This window comes from Ailuropoda melanoleuca, chromosome 10, assembly GCF_002007445.2.
Source record: "Ailuropoda melanoleuca isolate Jingjing chromosome 10, ASM200744v2, whole genome shotgun sequence".
Classification (NCBI taxonomy): Eukaryota; Metazoa; Chordata; class Mammalia; order Carnivora; family Ursidae; genus Ailuropoda; species Ailuropoda melanoleuca.
In genome coordinates, this window is record NC_048227.1 from 74,265,165 (window position 1) to 74,282,690 (window position 17,526).

The window sequence follows — 17,526 nt, forward strand, 5'->3', positions numbered from 1 at the left end:
TAAAAAATAATAATCCCATTTTTGTATTGTGCAATAGCCCTCTGTTGGGCAACAGTCATGTACAATGTGCTAGTTTCCTGTTACTTTATTAGACCCTCCCCTTACACTCACTGCCCAGACTAGTTACTCCTTGGATAATAAAACTGTAATGCTGAGTTTCATGCTACTTCCAAAAATGTTCTGCCTGTCTTAAGAAATAATCATATCAGTTTGCTAATAAGCAGAAATGTACTGTTAAGTTGAGTATGTTGTCACATGTAGCTAAAAAACATATAAATCAATCTGTGGCCAAGAAAGAAACAATATATTTCTTATGTGTTCAGAATATTATGGTTAAGATCACAGCTGTAAGATGTTGGACCATCATCAAGAGAACAATGTCAAACACTGAACTTTTGGATAATTTCCATAAAAATAACATTTTGTTTGGGGTCAGTAGTTTTTATGGAACTTTGGAATAACTTTCACTGACAATTTTTTTAGAGTTGAACTTGAACACCTCCGAAATGCTCCTCAAAATGGAAATACTATGTAATCTAACCTTTGCGGCCAGGTCCTTCTGAAAACCAAGCACATATTATGAAAACCAGCATTTCTCTCTTTCAGTTTGTACAGTTTCATGAAAATTAAATTATGCTTCATATTCAGGAAGGTAAATTTGCTCTTCAGTTTTCTCTGTTTAATTACCAAGTTCAAGTCAGCACATGAAGTCTGTAATTAAAGCCAGAATGAGAAAAAAACAAAACCTGGATTCCTTCCTCAGAAATGTAATCAATCCAGAAAATTCTTTCAAGTGAAAAGAATAATGGAATTGGTCAATCCATGTACAACTAGTTCAGCTCTAGCCATGATAGTCAGTTCTAACAATTTTTGTTCATCTCTGCATAGCCAAAACAATTCAGCTGATACTTGTCTTACAGTGGTCTGAATTCTCATTTTTGTTAACTGTCTTTAGAGTCCGGAAGTTGGAGGTGCACTATGTTTAGCCCAACAAGGCAAGTTTTCATAAAGTAGTTGGAAGATTTTATAAATATAGTCTTAGACAAAGCTAGTTGTGGCATAAAATCATTAATCCAAGGAAACTTTGTTGGCCCAGGATACATATGCAATATTAATAATATTGCTCCCTAGGAGTCTGTAACCAGAGCTCAGAAGAAGAAAGCCAACCCACTGAATTCAATATTTGCAGCCTATTTCAGGACATGAAAATATTTTGGTTCTTTCACACAAATAAATTCTCCAAAATTCTTTGTGCAAAATGATTTTTCTAGACAGATACAAATTTCAAATTCTACATGGTTCAGTCTGTGGGGATACATGTTATCAGAATTTGTGCCACATCAAGGAGTAGTTGGTTCCTAGTTTTCATTAGTTTTCATTTCCTATGATAGTGATTTAATTCAGTAATTTCTCATTGGGATATATATGTGTATATATATACATATATATTTATATATAGTGATGGATGTTACTAAAACCATGCCCTCAGAAATTGTTTTGCACTGTAGACTAAATATATATATATATATTAATGTTTACATGATAATAAAATACCTAGTTAATTCGCTGTATAGAAATAAATGAAAATAAGAAACAAAACAAAACTAAAACAAAAAAAGAAAGTAATGAAAACAGCCCATCCAATTTGGTGGAGGTCTCATGCACTTTGCTCAAATTACTCTCTTCCCCTAAAACTCTTAGCAATTTTCCAATGCCAACAGAACGAAACTCAGTTCTTCACTCGGCTCCAGTCTACCTTGCAGTATGCCTTTCCACATCAAAACCTTTAAGGTCGTGTTAATTCCACTTTTTAAAATGCCACAGACTGTGAATCTGAACTAAATCTGTGCTTCAAACCCAGTTCAAGATCAGGGACCTCCATGGAATCCAGTGTATATCCAATAAATATTTGCTCATTTGAGTGATAGAGACACAATGTGCCTTCCTGGATAGCTGATACCATAGGGTTATTGATAAGCTATAGTTAGCACCCTGCATGTAATTGCAAAGGAAATTAATTTCAACATATAAGTATTTTTGTTGAAATAAAGTACAGTTATCCTGGTATTTGCATATTTGTTATGTAAGTCAATTCTCTTTTAGTAGATGGCATGTAGTTATATCAGCACATTGCAAATATGTAAACTGCTACTTGGAAAATTTGAATACAAAGTAGTGCCTTAAATAGGAGTCAGATAACATATACACGTTAAAAATTTCTTATATGAAATCTATTCAAAACTTTATATTAAATATCCAAAAGTCACTAAAATGTAAAATAATGATCAAACTTATAACTACAGAACCCTCTGCTGTCCAAAATTATCATATATTAATTACTTCATTGTATTTTGTGCTCCATGTTCATATTTCTTGAAATATGGTACAGATTTAAGCAAAAGTAGCTGAGTGAATGATTTGAACAGTAGATGCTTGGTATCTATGGGTATGATATGCAACCTAAGAGAAATTTAATTCATTTTTTAAAACTTAGAATAACCAAGTAGAACATGATTGAATATATTTTTAAAATATGTATTCTTTCATTTCAGGAAAAAAAGGAAGGGAGAGGAAAAGAAAAAAACCTAGTAAAGAAGAAAGTAAGGACGCAATACCTGATAACAAAGGTCTGGAACCCAGCAGAGAAACTCCAGAACAACGAGAAAACAAAGACAAACAGCAGCAGAAGAAGCGAAAGGTCCAAGATAAACCACAGAAATCGGTATCGGTCAGCACTGTACATTAAAGGGTCCCATGAGATCGTTGGAAACTCATGATGCTGCTATCTCAACCAGATGCCCAGGACAGGTGCTCTAGCCATTAGGACCACAAATGGACAACGTGTCAGTTACTGCTCAGTCTCAACAACATTCCAAATAGTTGCTATATTCTTCATACAAGCATAGTTAACAACAAAGAGCCAAAAGTTCAAAGAAGGGATTTTTTCAAAGGGTTATCTTACATGCTTCTGTGCATTTCTAAGAGACAAGAAATTTTGTACATACTTATCAATAGGCTATAAGACGTAACAACATAATGATGACATCTGGAGAAGCAACATCTTTTCCCTATAAAAATAATTTTTCAAGCTATTGCTTTAAGAAGCGAAAGATAGTTCTGCAAATTCAAAGATGCAGTATCCCTTCAAAGTAAGTAAGAGACCAGGGAAGAGAAACATCTTTCAAAGAACAGTGTTGTTTTGTCCAGGAGATCTAGAGAGTGCTCAGATCCTAGGGCCTGGCATTTGGAATCATAGGAATTATCACCACAGAAAAGACTGTTTTCAGATCGGTTCTATTGCCCTCACCCTGTCCTTCCGCAAGAAACATGAGCGTGTACACCAGAATTAAGCATACTGTATGGGATTGGAGAAAGGCGAAATGTGGAAGAAACCATAGCGTTGGAGATGACTTCTGTGCTTTACGAAACTGTGAAGGGTTGTGACTACCTGGAACAGGTCTCCAATCGATGTCAGCACTGTGTGGTTCAGCCTCTGCTGCCCCTTGGGTTATATAAGTCTGTAAACGTGCACCTGTAACTTCCAAAAGCAAAATCAGAAGAAAATTCTGATTTCATAGAAAAACAAAAACTAGAGCAAGGAGAATAGAACATGTTTGCAAAGTCATGTGTTTTCTGAGGGAAAAACAATTTTATTACCTGCTTAATGGTCCACCTGAAACTAAAAGGGATACTACTTTCTAACAAGGTGTATCTAGTAGGGGGGAAAGCCACCACAATAAATATATTTGTTGATAGTTTTTAAAGTTTTGCTCATTTTGTTTTATTGTTTGTTTTATTAGAAAATTGTTACAGACTCATAAATTAGGAAAGGTGATTCTGTATCTTATGTAATCTGAACATTTTACATTTCTTAATGTTTGCTTTTTGAACCCACCTTTTGTAAGTAGATAGAGATTTGCTTATAGGATATTAGGAGATATTTATTCAACTTTTCCCTTAATCAACAAAATTCTAATTCTAGATGCGTAGGCCTCTGGAAATGATTTCACTGCTCCCCCTTCATTGCTTAGAAATTAGCATCTTTCCTTGTATGTCAGTTCCTCCTCCATCTTGAACATTTGGCCTTTTCTTCTTCATATTTTCTGAGTCCGTGGATCTCTTTTGGGGATTGAAGTCACCCTAGCTGAAGGCCTCACCAGTGTTTCACAGAGGACACAGCCAGCCCAGGGCAGGAAGAGGCATCTCTGAGCAAGCAGCACAGAATCTCATGGGCCACCTTAACCTTCCTGTTGTAATGGAAGGACGCTTGGCTGCTCTGCCCACTCTTCCTAGCCCTCTAAAGATCAATGCTTTCTGAAGAATTGGCAATTGCATCTGGCTTCTGGCTGCCTATCTCTGGTCACTCTTTTTCCACCAACTGTACTGTTCACGTGAACTGCTTGGCTTAATTCGTTTTTCACTTCTCTTGTTGTCTTCCAAGATATAAAATTTTTGAATGATGCCTTTCTGTTTCTTACTTTGGTGTTTTCTTTCCTAGTCTGCATGAGATAAATGTTTCAACTAACTAGATCTATTTCCAATGTATGAAAATAATTCTATTTTCAACTACAGTTTATATCACCATGGAGAAATAAACCTTTTCCTACAAAACTATATTAAATGGAAGTATATTCCCATGTTCTAGAACTTTTGGATGGCTTCAGACTTCATCTTTGTCCTCAATCTTATCTAGTCAAGCATAAGCAGCCAAATTATTTGTCTCTCTCTATGTTAATCATTATCTCTATTCTTTCAAAAAGCAATTACTGGGAAGGTCAAGGCCTGAAAATGCAGTGCTGGGAAAGGGTTGAATCAACCAGGACACAGCAGTTGTGGCAATGACAACGTCTTCCCTTGTGTTTTGACTCAGGACTTTTACCCTGAGGTCCTCCAGAAAGCAGCAGATAATCTAAATCCTTGATGCAGCACTTAAATAAAAGTAGAATTATTGCAAAGGAAAAAAATGAAAAGTAGCATTAATAGTCATACTTCGGGTGAAATATAAATGAAGACAAAGATAACATCAATTTTAAACATACCTGTAATAGATCTTGAGGCACATGGAAACATTATGATCTTTAAACTGGCAGCCTACTCAACTCCGAGCAAAAACTCAAGATCAACTTCTGGTAAATTTCCCACACTAGTCACAGAAGGCATTAACTCTCTGCTCCGATTATGTCTCTAGGATTTGGTGAACTATTGATGGTAATGGATGGCTGGTAAATTCTTGATTCAAAGAGAATCAAAAGCTGCAGCAGCATAAATCTGTCTATGTCTGATCCACACTCCTGGTCTCCAAATTCTGCTTTATAACTGAGGGGAGGTCTGTCTTCTGTAGTCAAAGTAAGGTTCTAGTCCCAGATGTTAACCATTGGCAAATCACCTGAGTGCTCTAGGTTCCTGGTTTTGATTTTTGTTTTTGTTTTAGATTTTATTTATTTGAGAAAGTGAGCGAGAGAGAGAGAGAGAGAGAGAGAGAGCATGAGCGTGCACAAGCTGGGAAAGAGGCAGAGGGAGAGGAAGAAGCAGACTCCCCGCTGAGCAGGGAGCCCGATGCAGGACTCAATCCCAGGACCTGGGATCCTGACCTGAGCCAAAGGCAAACGCTTAACAGACTGAGCCACTCGGGTGCCCCATGAGTTCCCATTTTCTTAAATGCAACATGAGAGAGGTGAGCTAAAGATGATTACTGGCAGGGGACCACGTGACCTCTCTGTTAGTTCATGGTGATGCCCCCTAAGGAGTCCTCAGCAGTGGCAATGTCCTTTGGGTTCCTCAACCCTGCTTTTTTCCCCAATGTGAAAATATATAAGCTCATAAAGGATACAGCTTGAACTGTGTCGTTATCGAATTAAAAGTTGTTCCCATTAGTGGTTATTAAAATATTGAAATGAATAACATTGAGAAGGAAAAAAGGAATATATAAACACAACTAATGCCAGGAAGATTTCAAAATATCCTCACAAAAGAAGATCTCAAAGAAAATGGGAGGTTCTCTATAGCTAAAGTCAGGCAGTCTGGGTTAACATCCCAGTTGTGTTACTTAACTGTCATAACCTGTGTGACCTTGAGCCGGTTGTGTGGTCTCTCAGAGCCTCCATTCCTCATCTGCAAAATGGAAATGGCAATGCCTACCTTGGAAAGTTGTTAGAATTGAAAGTCTCATCACTCAATATAAGAGTAATTATTCCGTATACAAATAAATATCACTAAAACGTAATGACTCATTTCACAAGTAACACATATACATCAATTTTATTTCTTGAGTAATGATAAGTAGTAATATGCATATAAATGTGCACATGTAATAATTTCAAGTATATACGTGAGAATCACCGAAATGAAATCAATAATAGTAACTAAGATGTAAATACCATTTTGTCTTAAATCCTCTTAAAATTGAGAAATTACTCATTCTTTAAAGTATGCAGATGCATTTTATCAGCGAACATAAATAAAAACACTCCATCTTCCCCATGGATATATTTTAATAGCAGAGGAAATGACTAGACTCTTTCTCAAAACAATGGCAACTATTCTCTGCAAATTAGGAGAGAAAAGTCCTCTTTCTAAGGCTGATTTGTTACTTCAGAGTTCATCTGGAAGCCAAATCTATCCTCCACTGAAATAATAAAATTAAATGAAGCTGGTGGTTGGATCAGTTGAGACTTTTCCCATTGCAAGCATAACACTTCATCTCACCAAGTTAGATGTACTATTTTTTATTATATTTCTAAATTAGAAAAAAAAAGACAAAAGAAAATTGTCTCTCCTTCATGCTAGCCACTCACCCTTTGGCTAAGTTATATTATGTAATTGTCCCCAAAGTAGTCTGAGAGAATTACTGATCTCCTTGTTTTAAAAATGAAGAAATTAGAGCACAGGGAAGTGGCCAATGTCACACAAGTAGTAACCAGTAAGGCTAGAAGCCCTTCTCAGCTCTGGCTGACTCCAAAGCCTGGGCTCCCTCGCCTACATCATATCCCTTTGAAATCATATTTATTATTATTTCCTTGAATGTCCATGACACACATTATAGAAGTATTTTCCTGTGATCTGAATTAGCACCTCGTGAAAAAGAAGCTAAGAAGTCCAATCAGAGAGGCCTTAACCCAGGATAAGATTCAACTCCGAATGTGTGTATGAATGTGTGTGTGCCTATATCCGTGTCTGCATAGCTGTGTGTGGGCTCCAGAGGGCCTGTGGACTGGCTGGTGGGGCAGTGAGTAGGAGGAGGCTAGTATGTTCAGAGGTAAAGGAGAAATGAGAATGATGTGCCATAAGCAAAGGACCAAAGTTTAAACAGAAAGGTAACAGCAGGTATGGCTCCTTGGGAAAGTCCTGCATTGCTATCGCCCTTTATGACTGTGGGCTGGTGCTCAGCTTAGTTCTTTCTCCTTGAAAGCAAGGCATTTACCAACATGACCACCTTGGTCAGAATTAAAATGATACAGGAAGAAACAACAACAACTCTTGCTTATTGTTGGAACTGCCAAAAAAACTTCCTTCAGATAATGCCTCATTTTCTCCCAGCCACTTCAGATATCCAATATCAATATTTTAATTGTCACACACCTTTTCTTGCCCATCCTGTCTCTTAAGCATTTCAGAGATCCACACATCCACCATATAAACAACTAAGGCAGGGGGCACAGGAAGAAAGGAAGGGAAGAAGGGAAGTAAGAGAAAGGAGGGAGGGAGGGAGGGAAGAAAAAAAGCAAAAAATAGTAACCACTTTTATTCATAGTCATGAAAATATAGTTGTAAGAGAACCTCAACTAGTAAAAATATTTCATTAGCTGGAAAATTGGTACATGATAATTTCAGAAGACAGAATTACATGACCATAAAATAATCTGATATATCAACAGCTTGAAAAATAATCTTATGCTTCTGTATCTACAGCTGTATGCAATGAAAAATATTGTTGAAAACCATGTTGAGACAATCCAAGATACCGACTCATCTACTAAAGATTAGGTTTTACTTTAAAAATAGAGGGTTGGCAGATACATATTAGAAAAATTTTAAGCTAAGCTGAATAATAAGTTTAATTACCAAAGTTTTCTTGCAAATTAAGGTTTAATTGATATACTAGCTTTTATACTACTAAAATCAGTTACCATTTTAGTTATCCCTATCAAATTTCCATCACAAATAGATTTTAAGCAAGAGATAGATATTTTACAACCAGTTTAATAACTCATTAAAAATTTTACAGGAGGATCCATGTCTATAATAAAATCAAAATAATACAATATATTTATAAGTGCTTTGATGTTGTAAACACAATAAATATATAAGCCACTGCTGTTTTTAGATACAGCAACAGATGGCCTTTCCTCATTCCTCACACTGTTGACCTCAATGGAAGCTTTCTTCTTAGAGGAAATTATACAGATCTTTCCAAAGAAGGCGTTAATACAAGCACTAATGCATGAGGTGACCACATATAAGAACACAGCAGGCAGCCTTTCCTTCTGGCATATTTTTCTTTAGCTGCTATCACTGGAGCTATGTCAAAAATAAGGCAGGAGACACAACTTCACTTTGCAAAGGTTGTGGTGCCCAGACATATTAACATAAGCTACTACTAAATTTTGAATCTATACCAGAGACATGTTTGAGTCAGTTGCTGGTACTATGCATGCTCTCTGCCAAGATCATGCATCCTCTTGGTAGGTCCCAACCTCCCAAGAGACAGGAAGCTCTTCCTCAGCTCAGTCAACCATCTGGCCATGACAGTCTCAAGATTTGAAAAAAACAAAAGAAAAATTTCTGATCCTGAAAGGAATGGGGGCCCTTACTTTTATCCTTATAGCCACTCCATCATAACCATTCACTGCCCCTAGAACGCTCTTCCAAAAGGGAAAAAAAAAAAAAAGATGACGTGCTCCTAGACTTCAGGCATTGGGTTCTCCCTGGTGGCAATGTCAGTCGTCCTAGCCTTTGGCCTCTTTCCCTGCTTTGGTCCTGTACTTTGCTTATTTATGTTTTTTGGTTGACTAGTTTGAGAAGAAAAAATATTACCTAATGATTTAAAAATTAATCTAAGAATAAGTTGGAAGAGAAATAATTTAGTAAGTTCCTCTACTCTTAATACCAAACTAAGGAAACAATATGATTTACACTTCTTAAAGGAGTAGCTTAATAAAAGCAAAACAAAAAGAAACAAGGAAAACAAACAAAAAAATAAAATAAATAAAAGCACTTGGTATTTAACATCCAAGGAAATTTCCTCATGTGGTAACTTTCTAGAAGCAGGTCCTGTTTATCACTAAGTTTGCTCCTGCCGATCTTTCTCCCATGGTTAAAAAACAAAAAAAAATGGTTATGACTCACTTTGGGAACACACCAAATACTACAGGAAAATAGATTTTAGTTCCATCCAAACAGCAGTGAGAATAATTTATGATTCCAAAAAGACACAGACAAGCAGAATCCACTTAGGAAAGGGAGTCATTTTCATGCAAAAGAATTCTAGCTTTCTTGATTGCCATCCTAGTCTACTTTTAAATGTTGGAGTTTTTAGAATGGGAGGGGAAAAAATGAATTATTGGGGTAAACCAAGATTTCCACTTGTTGATTGTGGCATATTTAAAGCGTAGCTTAATATGCAACATGGGAAAGAGCCAAGAGAATTGAGCTTAATTTGTATACCCACATGATCTAATCAAATTCGAAACAGTATTATTTATAGAAAAGAAGAGATCATTAGAAAGTGCTGTTCTAGGTCTCCAGATTTCCAAATTCATTATGAAAATTATCCTTTCTGCAATCATGAAAAAAATTGTTTCATCATAGACATTCCTGCAATCCTAAGCAATTTGAAATTCCGGGCCAGTATGAGTTTCCTTGCCTCTACACTTTCTGCTTTCCAAAACAACCAGTCAATCAGATCATAAATAAAGACCAGATTGACAAAGAATAATTAAAAATTAATAAACTTAAAGAGAACTTACTATAGAAGACCATCATTTGTTTCAGGTTTAATATGTGGGGAACTAAATCACTTTGGGAAATGAGTATAAAACCAATCACTAGAGGTATTTCCTCCCTGTTTCAGTCTGTTTGGGCTCCTACAGCAAAATACCAGAAGCTGGGTAGTTTACAGATAACACTTTTGGGGGCTGGAAGTCCAAGATCAAGGTGCTGGCAGATCTGGTATCTAATGAGGGCCCACTTTCTGGTTCATAGATGGGACCTTCTTTCTGTGTCCTTGCATGGTGCAAGGAGATGGGGATCTTTCTGGAGTTTCTTTTATAAGGGCACTGGTCTCATCCATGAGGGCTCCAACCTCATAACCTAAGCACCTCCCAAAGGCCCCACTCCTAATATACTTCAATGGGCATTAGGATTTCAATATACTGGGGCGCCTGGGTGGCATGGCGGTTAAGCGTCTGCCTTCGGCTCAGGGTGTGATCCCGGCGTTATGGGATCGAGCCCCACATCAGGCTCCTCCGATATGAGCCTGCTTCTTCCTCTCCCACTCCCTGCTTGTGTTCCCTCTTTCGCTGTCTGTCTCTATCTCTCAAATAAATAAATAAAATCTTTAAAAAAAAAAAAAAAGGATTTCAATATACAAATTTTGAGGGGACACATTTAGACTATAGCACCATCCTTTGATGTATCATCTAAATAAATAAATAAAATATAGATTCTGCCATCCTTGCTGTTTGGCTAACTAGCAACAGTGCTTTGAGGGGCCAAAAGAGCTACCCAATCAGACTTACTATTTTCACATGTCTAGGCCCCGTAAATATTTTCCTAAAATTTTCCATCAGGTCTCTAGGTAGAGGTTAAAAGCCTTGTGTTATTTGGTAATAATTGCTTTACCCACCCTTGCATCCATAGTAAATATTAATGTCTTCCAGTCTGTACAAATTATAAGAAAACATGGTTTTGCATTTGTAGTTATGTAACTTTATTAGTTTTGAGGCCAAAAATAATCAGAAAATGTGAAAATGCAGAAGTCTACCTTTGCAGAGATAAAGTGATTTAATTATCACTTTGAAGGAAAACGTCTTTATCTATAAAGGCAATCATGACTGAAGCACTGAACTAGCCAGCAAAAGGATACAAAACTCAATCACTAAGTTAAAAGCGAACTGAGAAGAATGCTTCAGAAAACAAATTCATTCCCAAATCACTTCTTAAAATGTAGAAAGAAAAATAATACTAAAGGAAAAAAAATAATTAAAAGTGGAATCCCCTATATGCCTTATTTTTTTTTAAGATTTTATTTATTTGAGAGAGAGAGAACATGAGCAGGGGACGGGGGTGGGAGCAGAGGGAGAAAGAGAAGCACAGCCCCCCCCCCATGGCAGGGCTGGATCCTAGGACCCTGGCAGCAGAACCTAAGCCAAAGGCAGACGCTTAACTGACTGAGCCAGGGAGGCCCCCCCACTTATATGTTTTGATTTGCAAAATGAGGCTTCAATCTTACTGCAAAGTGCTGCATGTATGGTTCTAGAGATGCCCCACCAGCCCCAATCCAAAACTCCCCTCCGTGCTTCCCCAGCCTTCACTGGCTACCACATTCCCAGCTTCTGTTTTGCAATGCCCCCAGCCTGGACTACCACAGACTCAGGGCTGGATTTCCCAACAGGAAGACTAAGCATGCTCTGAGGGACTCCACAAAGCAGAAGTAAGGAAAACAATTTTGGGGGAAAAAATCTGCTGTTTTATATTACAAAACAATTTTTGGGAAAAAAAATGCTATTCAATATTACCAAAGTGGTATTGAACTAGTCACAATGGGAAAAATGAGAACTTTGTTGAACTTTCTCATACTGGTGTTACAGTTTAATATTGTTTTATTTTGCAACACATAATGGAAAAGGACAACAGAATCTTTCCGCAGGAGGCCTCCACAACCTTGATGGAGCTTTACTGCATAAACGCAAACACCTGGTGCCTCACCCTGCCCTTGTCCAATAGCCAGTACTCAGCCTGGTTGAAGATGCACCAGTGATTCTATCAAAACTCAACTAACTTCTCTGTATCCTGGGAGCCTTGGGACAATCTCCAGTTTCACCTTTGACAGGAGCCAGATTTGTAAGCCAATGTACGGGAGGCCCAGCCACCCATTACACCTTCCTTTCATTTCCTGTGTAGGATAATAGCTCCAGGAACTCAGCTCTTTCTCACAGGGTAAATCATGTAAAACCTTATAAGATTAAAGGAAAAAGAAAAGGAAAAAAGGGTCCTCATAATGAAAGGAAATAAAAGGAGTTAACAGAGAACACACTAGAGAAACCCAGCCACACATTCTCTCTAGTGCTATGGAGCTTAACCCATACCCAGAGTAAATTGTCTTCACTTCAAGAAGCTGTCTATAAATAAACTGACCAATGTATCTTGAAAACATAAAGGTCTTGGACTGTCATAATAAACATTGCAAAATAAATACAAAATAACATCTGGACCAAAAACTTTAGGTGGGGTGGAATGAGAATGAGACAGAGTGTTAATTTTTCTTAGTTCCGATAATAAAGTATAGATTTCATTTTTCTTTAAGTTAGAGACACTTTCCATCATTAACCAAATACAAACCAAGGACGTACTGATTTTAATTTGAAATCCCAAAGAATGTAATATTGTCTGTCCATAACATCTTTTCACAAGTTGGGATAAATCTTAATGATATTTTAATTCTTTTGTTTTCTACTTGAAACTAAGATAGTAAGTGCTCAGTTACTAAACCAGTACATTTAAATATGAAAATGGTTCATGTTTAGCTCTAATTATTATTGTTACTGGTAAACAAGAAAACTGTATCTTTTTGCCTTGGGAACCCAAAACCTCCAATGTAATATAGTAGGAGAACGAAACACTTCTATTGTAAGAGAATATTATAGTAATTATTATGTTTAATTGTTATTCACTGCAATGACAAGGAAAAAGACCATGTTTCATGTGCTTCTCATATAAATCCAACTTGGTGTGATGATTCCATTCAATTGTTTATAGAGACACTATAGCAACCAGTCAGGCTCTCTTCCTGTGCAAAATAATTACATGGAATGCTCGAGTTTCTACTAATAAATTTTAAGGATTGTTAGCTAGGTATTTGCCTACAAGTCACTTTACTTATTTTTCTGTAATGCTCTGATAAAAATTTTGTAGGTGACATAATAAGTGTTGTATGTCCAATGCCAAAGGAACAAAAGCATTGGAGGGGCACCTGGATGGCTCAGTCAGTTAAGTGCCTGCCTTGGGCTCAGGTCATGATCCCAGGGTCCTGGGATCAAGCCCCCATGTTGGGCTCCCTGAGACTGCTTCTCCCTTCCCCTCTGCCTCTTCCCTCTGCTTGTGCTCTCTCCCTCTCGCTCAAATAAACATAAAAAAAAAAAAGCATTAGAAACTTATGTAATTTGTGAGTAAATTGTAAAGCCTCCTAAAAAACCTTTATGCCTAATTTATAGTAAATAATAATAATAATCAGCTAAATTATTCCAAACTTACATACTCTGTTATTTCTTATTCCCAGCTTATAAATCATGATTTTTAACAAATGAAACAAACCTGTTAATAACTAGTGGAATAATAAATATTTCTCACTTAGTCAAGTATGTATGTAAGAATATTTAATCTCATTTAAGTAGTTTTAAAAAGTGTACTTATTTCTCTTTCCATAAGCAGTAGTGTTTGGCAGAGGAAAATGACAGACATGGTCTGAGATACAGTATCATCTGCTAACAGCCTGCTCCGGATGACACGTATTTATTGTATTTCTTACATATGGCCTACAGTATACCAGCAAAATGGGGAACTCTGTTTTCCTCTTAAAAATTATCTTTTGAAAGTAACAGCCATTTCATAACGTATTTTTTCTTTTTCTGATTAATCCAGATGCCATTTGCTAAAGGATGTTCTAAATTCTAGTCTTTTATCAGATACAGTTTTGCAAAGGTTGGAGGTGGGTCAAATTTACCCAGGCTACAAGTTGTAACAAGTTGAATAAATGGAGTCACTGAAAACACTAGGAAATAGATCTGGGGTTGCCTTACTGAATGAAAGGTAGTGAAAAGAGCCAGGCTTCGGAGGTAGGAAGACTCACTTTTTTTTTTTTTAAGATTTCATTTATTTATTTTAGAGAGAGAACAAGCAGGAGGGCGGGACAGAGGGAGAACCAGGCTCCCCGCTGAACCCAACCTGGGGCTCCATCCCAGGGATCTGAGGTCATGACCTGAGCCAAAGTCAGCACTCAACCAACTGAGCCACCCAGGCTGCCAGAACACTTAGGTTTAAGTCCTCCCACCACCAACGGGCTGTGAGGAGGGTCAGCACTGGCTCTCTGCTGGGGCCCCGGTGGGTTGGTCAGGAGGGTCCCATAGCCAGCTGGCCGCTCCAGCCTCTTGGCGGAGGAACGGGCCCTGGGTGGCATCTGGGGCCACAGATGGAGCTCATCTGCTAGCCCCTGAGCCCAAGACTGCAGAAGGACTGGGACCACAATGAGCTCCTGGAGGGCGAGTAGGGTCCCTGAGGCTTGGCGCCCAAAGCCCCTTCCTCACTGTCCCCTGTGGGCCATTCTGCTGGGGGACACCTCCCTGGTTCCTCACAGTGACCACACAAGAAAGGATGTCATTCTGTAAAATGGGGTAACAAGGTGGCCCCCCTCTCAGGTGGCCCTCCAGGTGGTCCCGATGATGATGCAATGACAGGAAGTGTGTGGCTTATTTGGTGTGCTATACACAGCGAGCTCTGTATTCTCTCCTCCTTGCAACCAACCAGGTGCTCCCCTTTTCCAGAGGAGACAGTTGAGGCCCAAAATTGTGGCTGGAGAGGCTAGCCCAAGACTACACTCAGCTGCATGTGCAGAACCAGGATTTGACCCCTGACCTGATTCATGTGCCCTGGCCTGGCTTTCTGGGCTTGGGTGCCTGATGGGATCTAGTGGGGGTCCTTCCCATCTTCCTGGGAAGCACAGCCCAATCCTAGCACCCTTCAGAGGGAGATGGGGACACTTGTTCCTTCCCGTCTCACCATCCTCTCCCTCCCAAATGATGTTCAGTGTTTCCCACTTCTGCTCCTGCCCCATGGTCCCAATATGTGTCCGGCAGCCAGGGGTTGGATGGGGGAGACTTCTTTGGCAGTGAAACAAGATAGGAGAGGATTTGTGGCATCACAGGCCATGAAAAAAGTCTGGTGTGGGAAGAGCATACGCTGTTTGGGGAATTCTAAGTAGCTTTTGTGTTCTCTGGCAAGAGATTTGGGAGGTGTGTGGGCTGGGCACAGATGACACATGGCCTCCTATGCTAAGCACAAGACTGGGGACTTAGTGACAAAGTCTGGCAAGGGTGTTAAGAAGGGCAATGAAACGATTGTTTTTGCCTTACACAGATGCCTTTGGTGTCAACGAAAGGATGGATTTTTTAAGGAATAAAGAAAAGAAGATTCAGACAAGCAGCACTTTTAAGTACATGGGTATAAAATTATATTATTCAACTTCAAAACACATACAGCATGAATTAACTCAGAGAAAGAGGTGAAGGAGAGGAGGGGCTAGACTTCATCTGGAGGCAGTAGCCCCAAAACATGGGGACCAGTAGGAGGAAGCAGGTGAGGGAAGTGAATCCCGTGTTTGTTTCTCCGCGAGTCTGAGGGGGACAGGGTGACTCCCCAGAGAATCCACCACTGGCAGGAGGAGGATAGCTTGTTTGCTTTGCTCTTTTTGAAAAGTGCGAGAGACATTCAGTGGAGATGAACTCAAGGGAGTCTGAAATATAGGTCTGTTCTCGATTAGAATGTATGCATCGTGGAGATATCGATTAAAGACTAATCATCTAATAAATCTGAGGACACGGGTGAGAGGGCCTGAGGAGAATGCGGTTGAGAAGAAGGCATAGAACACAACTGACAAAATTTAACCAGAGAGCAGAGGACAAGGACGTGATGAGGGAAACAGACTGGGAGGTAAATAATGAGCAGAGAAGGTGGTAACACACAGATGCTGGAGTTGGGAATTAAAACGTGTGATTACACCAAGTGCCACAGCAAAATCAACCGTTCTAAAAACGCTGTGTGCCCAGGACTGACAGATCTGGTCATCTTTCAGAACTTGTTTGAAAAAAGTACAGCATTCAGAGCTCAGCGCGCTGAGAACTGAGTGGGAGGCAGGGAGCTGCGCACGTGAAAGGCGCGGCAGGCAGCAGAGGAGCCGAGCTGCGGGTGCAAGAGGGGCGCCCCGAGCGGTTCTGAGTTAAGGTGTGATTGACGTGGGTCTGGGTTGGCTTTAGGAAGAAAGAAATTAGACTAGAGCTCGTTAACCCACTGCAGCAAGGGGAAAAAGGAATTTCCTAGCTTGTCAGGCGTAGAATCATGTAAATCTGTAATAAACTAAAAGTGCAACTAAAAATACCGTATTAAGCACAGTAGACAAATAGCGATATAAACAGAATTGCCATTCTAACCTGTTTCTCCCAACACATCTTCCAGTTCTCTCTCAAATGCCTGTATCACTTCATAATTCTCAACAAGATCATTTTTTTAACCTTTTCCTTTATTTCACTGTCTCCTTTTAAAAGCATTCAATAACGCGAATTTACCATAACTGGCCTTTCTATCTGACACAGATCTCCTGCCCTCCTTAACACCTGGGTTAAGTTTCTCAATTTTTTGGCAATATTGACTACTCAACTTTTTGCCCAGAACTTACATATACTTTATGAATTTCCACTTTTGTATATGTTACTTTAGAAATAAATTATAGATAAAATAAAAATAGGTGTAATAGTCCTTTTAAAAACGTAAACTACAAAGTACAATAAAATATATCAAATACATATTTAATATAAAATATGAAAATATAAAGAATAATAATATTACTAATATCAATTTAAGGATGCCTTCCCTATCCCCTCCTCAATCGAGTTATAAGCCAGTGTTTGAATCATGAATACAAATCATTGACAAGAAGGAAAACTGTTTATGGCAATTTATGAAGACCTAGTTGAAAAAATTTACTAAGAAAAATTAAGATCTCTTAAACATTATTTCACATTAAGCATAATTTTTTTCTTTGTTTATATTTTCTTTTTTTCTTTTTTCAAATACATGCAGTGGCAGCCCCCTTTATGCAATCCTATTTAATAAAACCAGTTATATTTTGTTACAGTTTATAACTCCATCTTTCATCTACTGGCACACTTTCAGCTCTGCTATTAAAAATTAGATGTTTTATTAATGTGTTTAGTTGCTGACAGGAAGCATCTCGTGCTTAGCATATTCAGCAAAAATAGGGCTACACTGTCTCCGTTAACTTATTTAATGTCTACAACAGAAACTTAACCTAACGCTTATAGTATAGATCCGACACTAAATATAGAATTTTAGTTTTCTGCCCAATAGAAGCTCAGATAACCAGTAAAAAATCTCCTATCTTCACAGATCCTCTTAAATGAAAAAGAGAAATGCTTGCTTTCAAGCCAGATCCTAAATCACAAAATCGGGTATACAAGGATCAGAAAATCAAGCAATTTTCTCATATTTATTGTACATTTTTTAAAACAATGAATTACC

At 38.3% G+C, this 17,526-nt stretch overlaps 1 protein-coding gene across 3 annotated transcripts in view; it reads left to right on the forward strand.

Moving 5' to 3' along the window:
- The window catches only part of RSPO3 (R-spondin 3), an 83,807-nt gene extending 80,049 nt beyond the window's left edge, over positions 1–3,758 (forward strand). For 2 of the 3 annotated variants that reach the window (XM_034669097.1, XM_002915132.4), the window contains one exon: positions 2,553–3,758. In XM_034669097.1, coding sequence (XP_034524988.1) covers positions 2,553–2,746 — 194 coding nt within the window. In that variant the 3' untranslated portion in view covers positions 2,747–3,758. The remainder of the gene's footprint in view (positions 1–2,552) is intronic. The other variant, XM_034669099.1, reaches the window with a different exon arrangement.
- Positions 3,759–17,526: the final 13,768 nt, after the last annotated feature.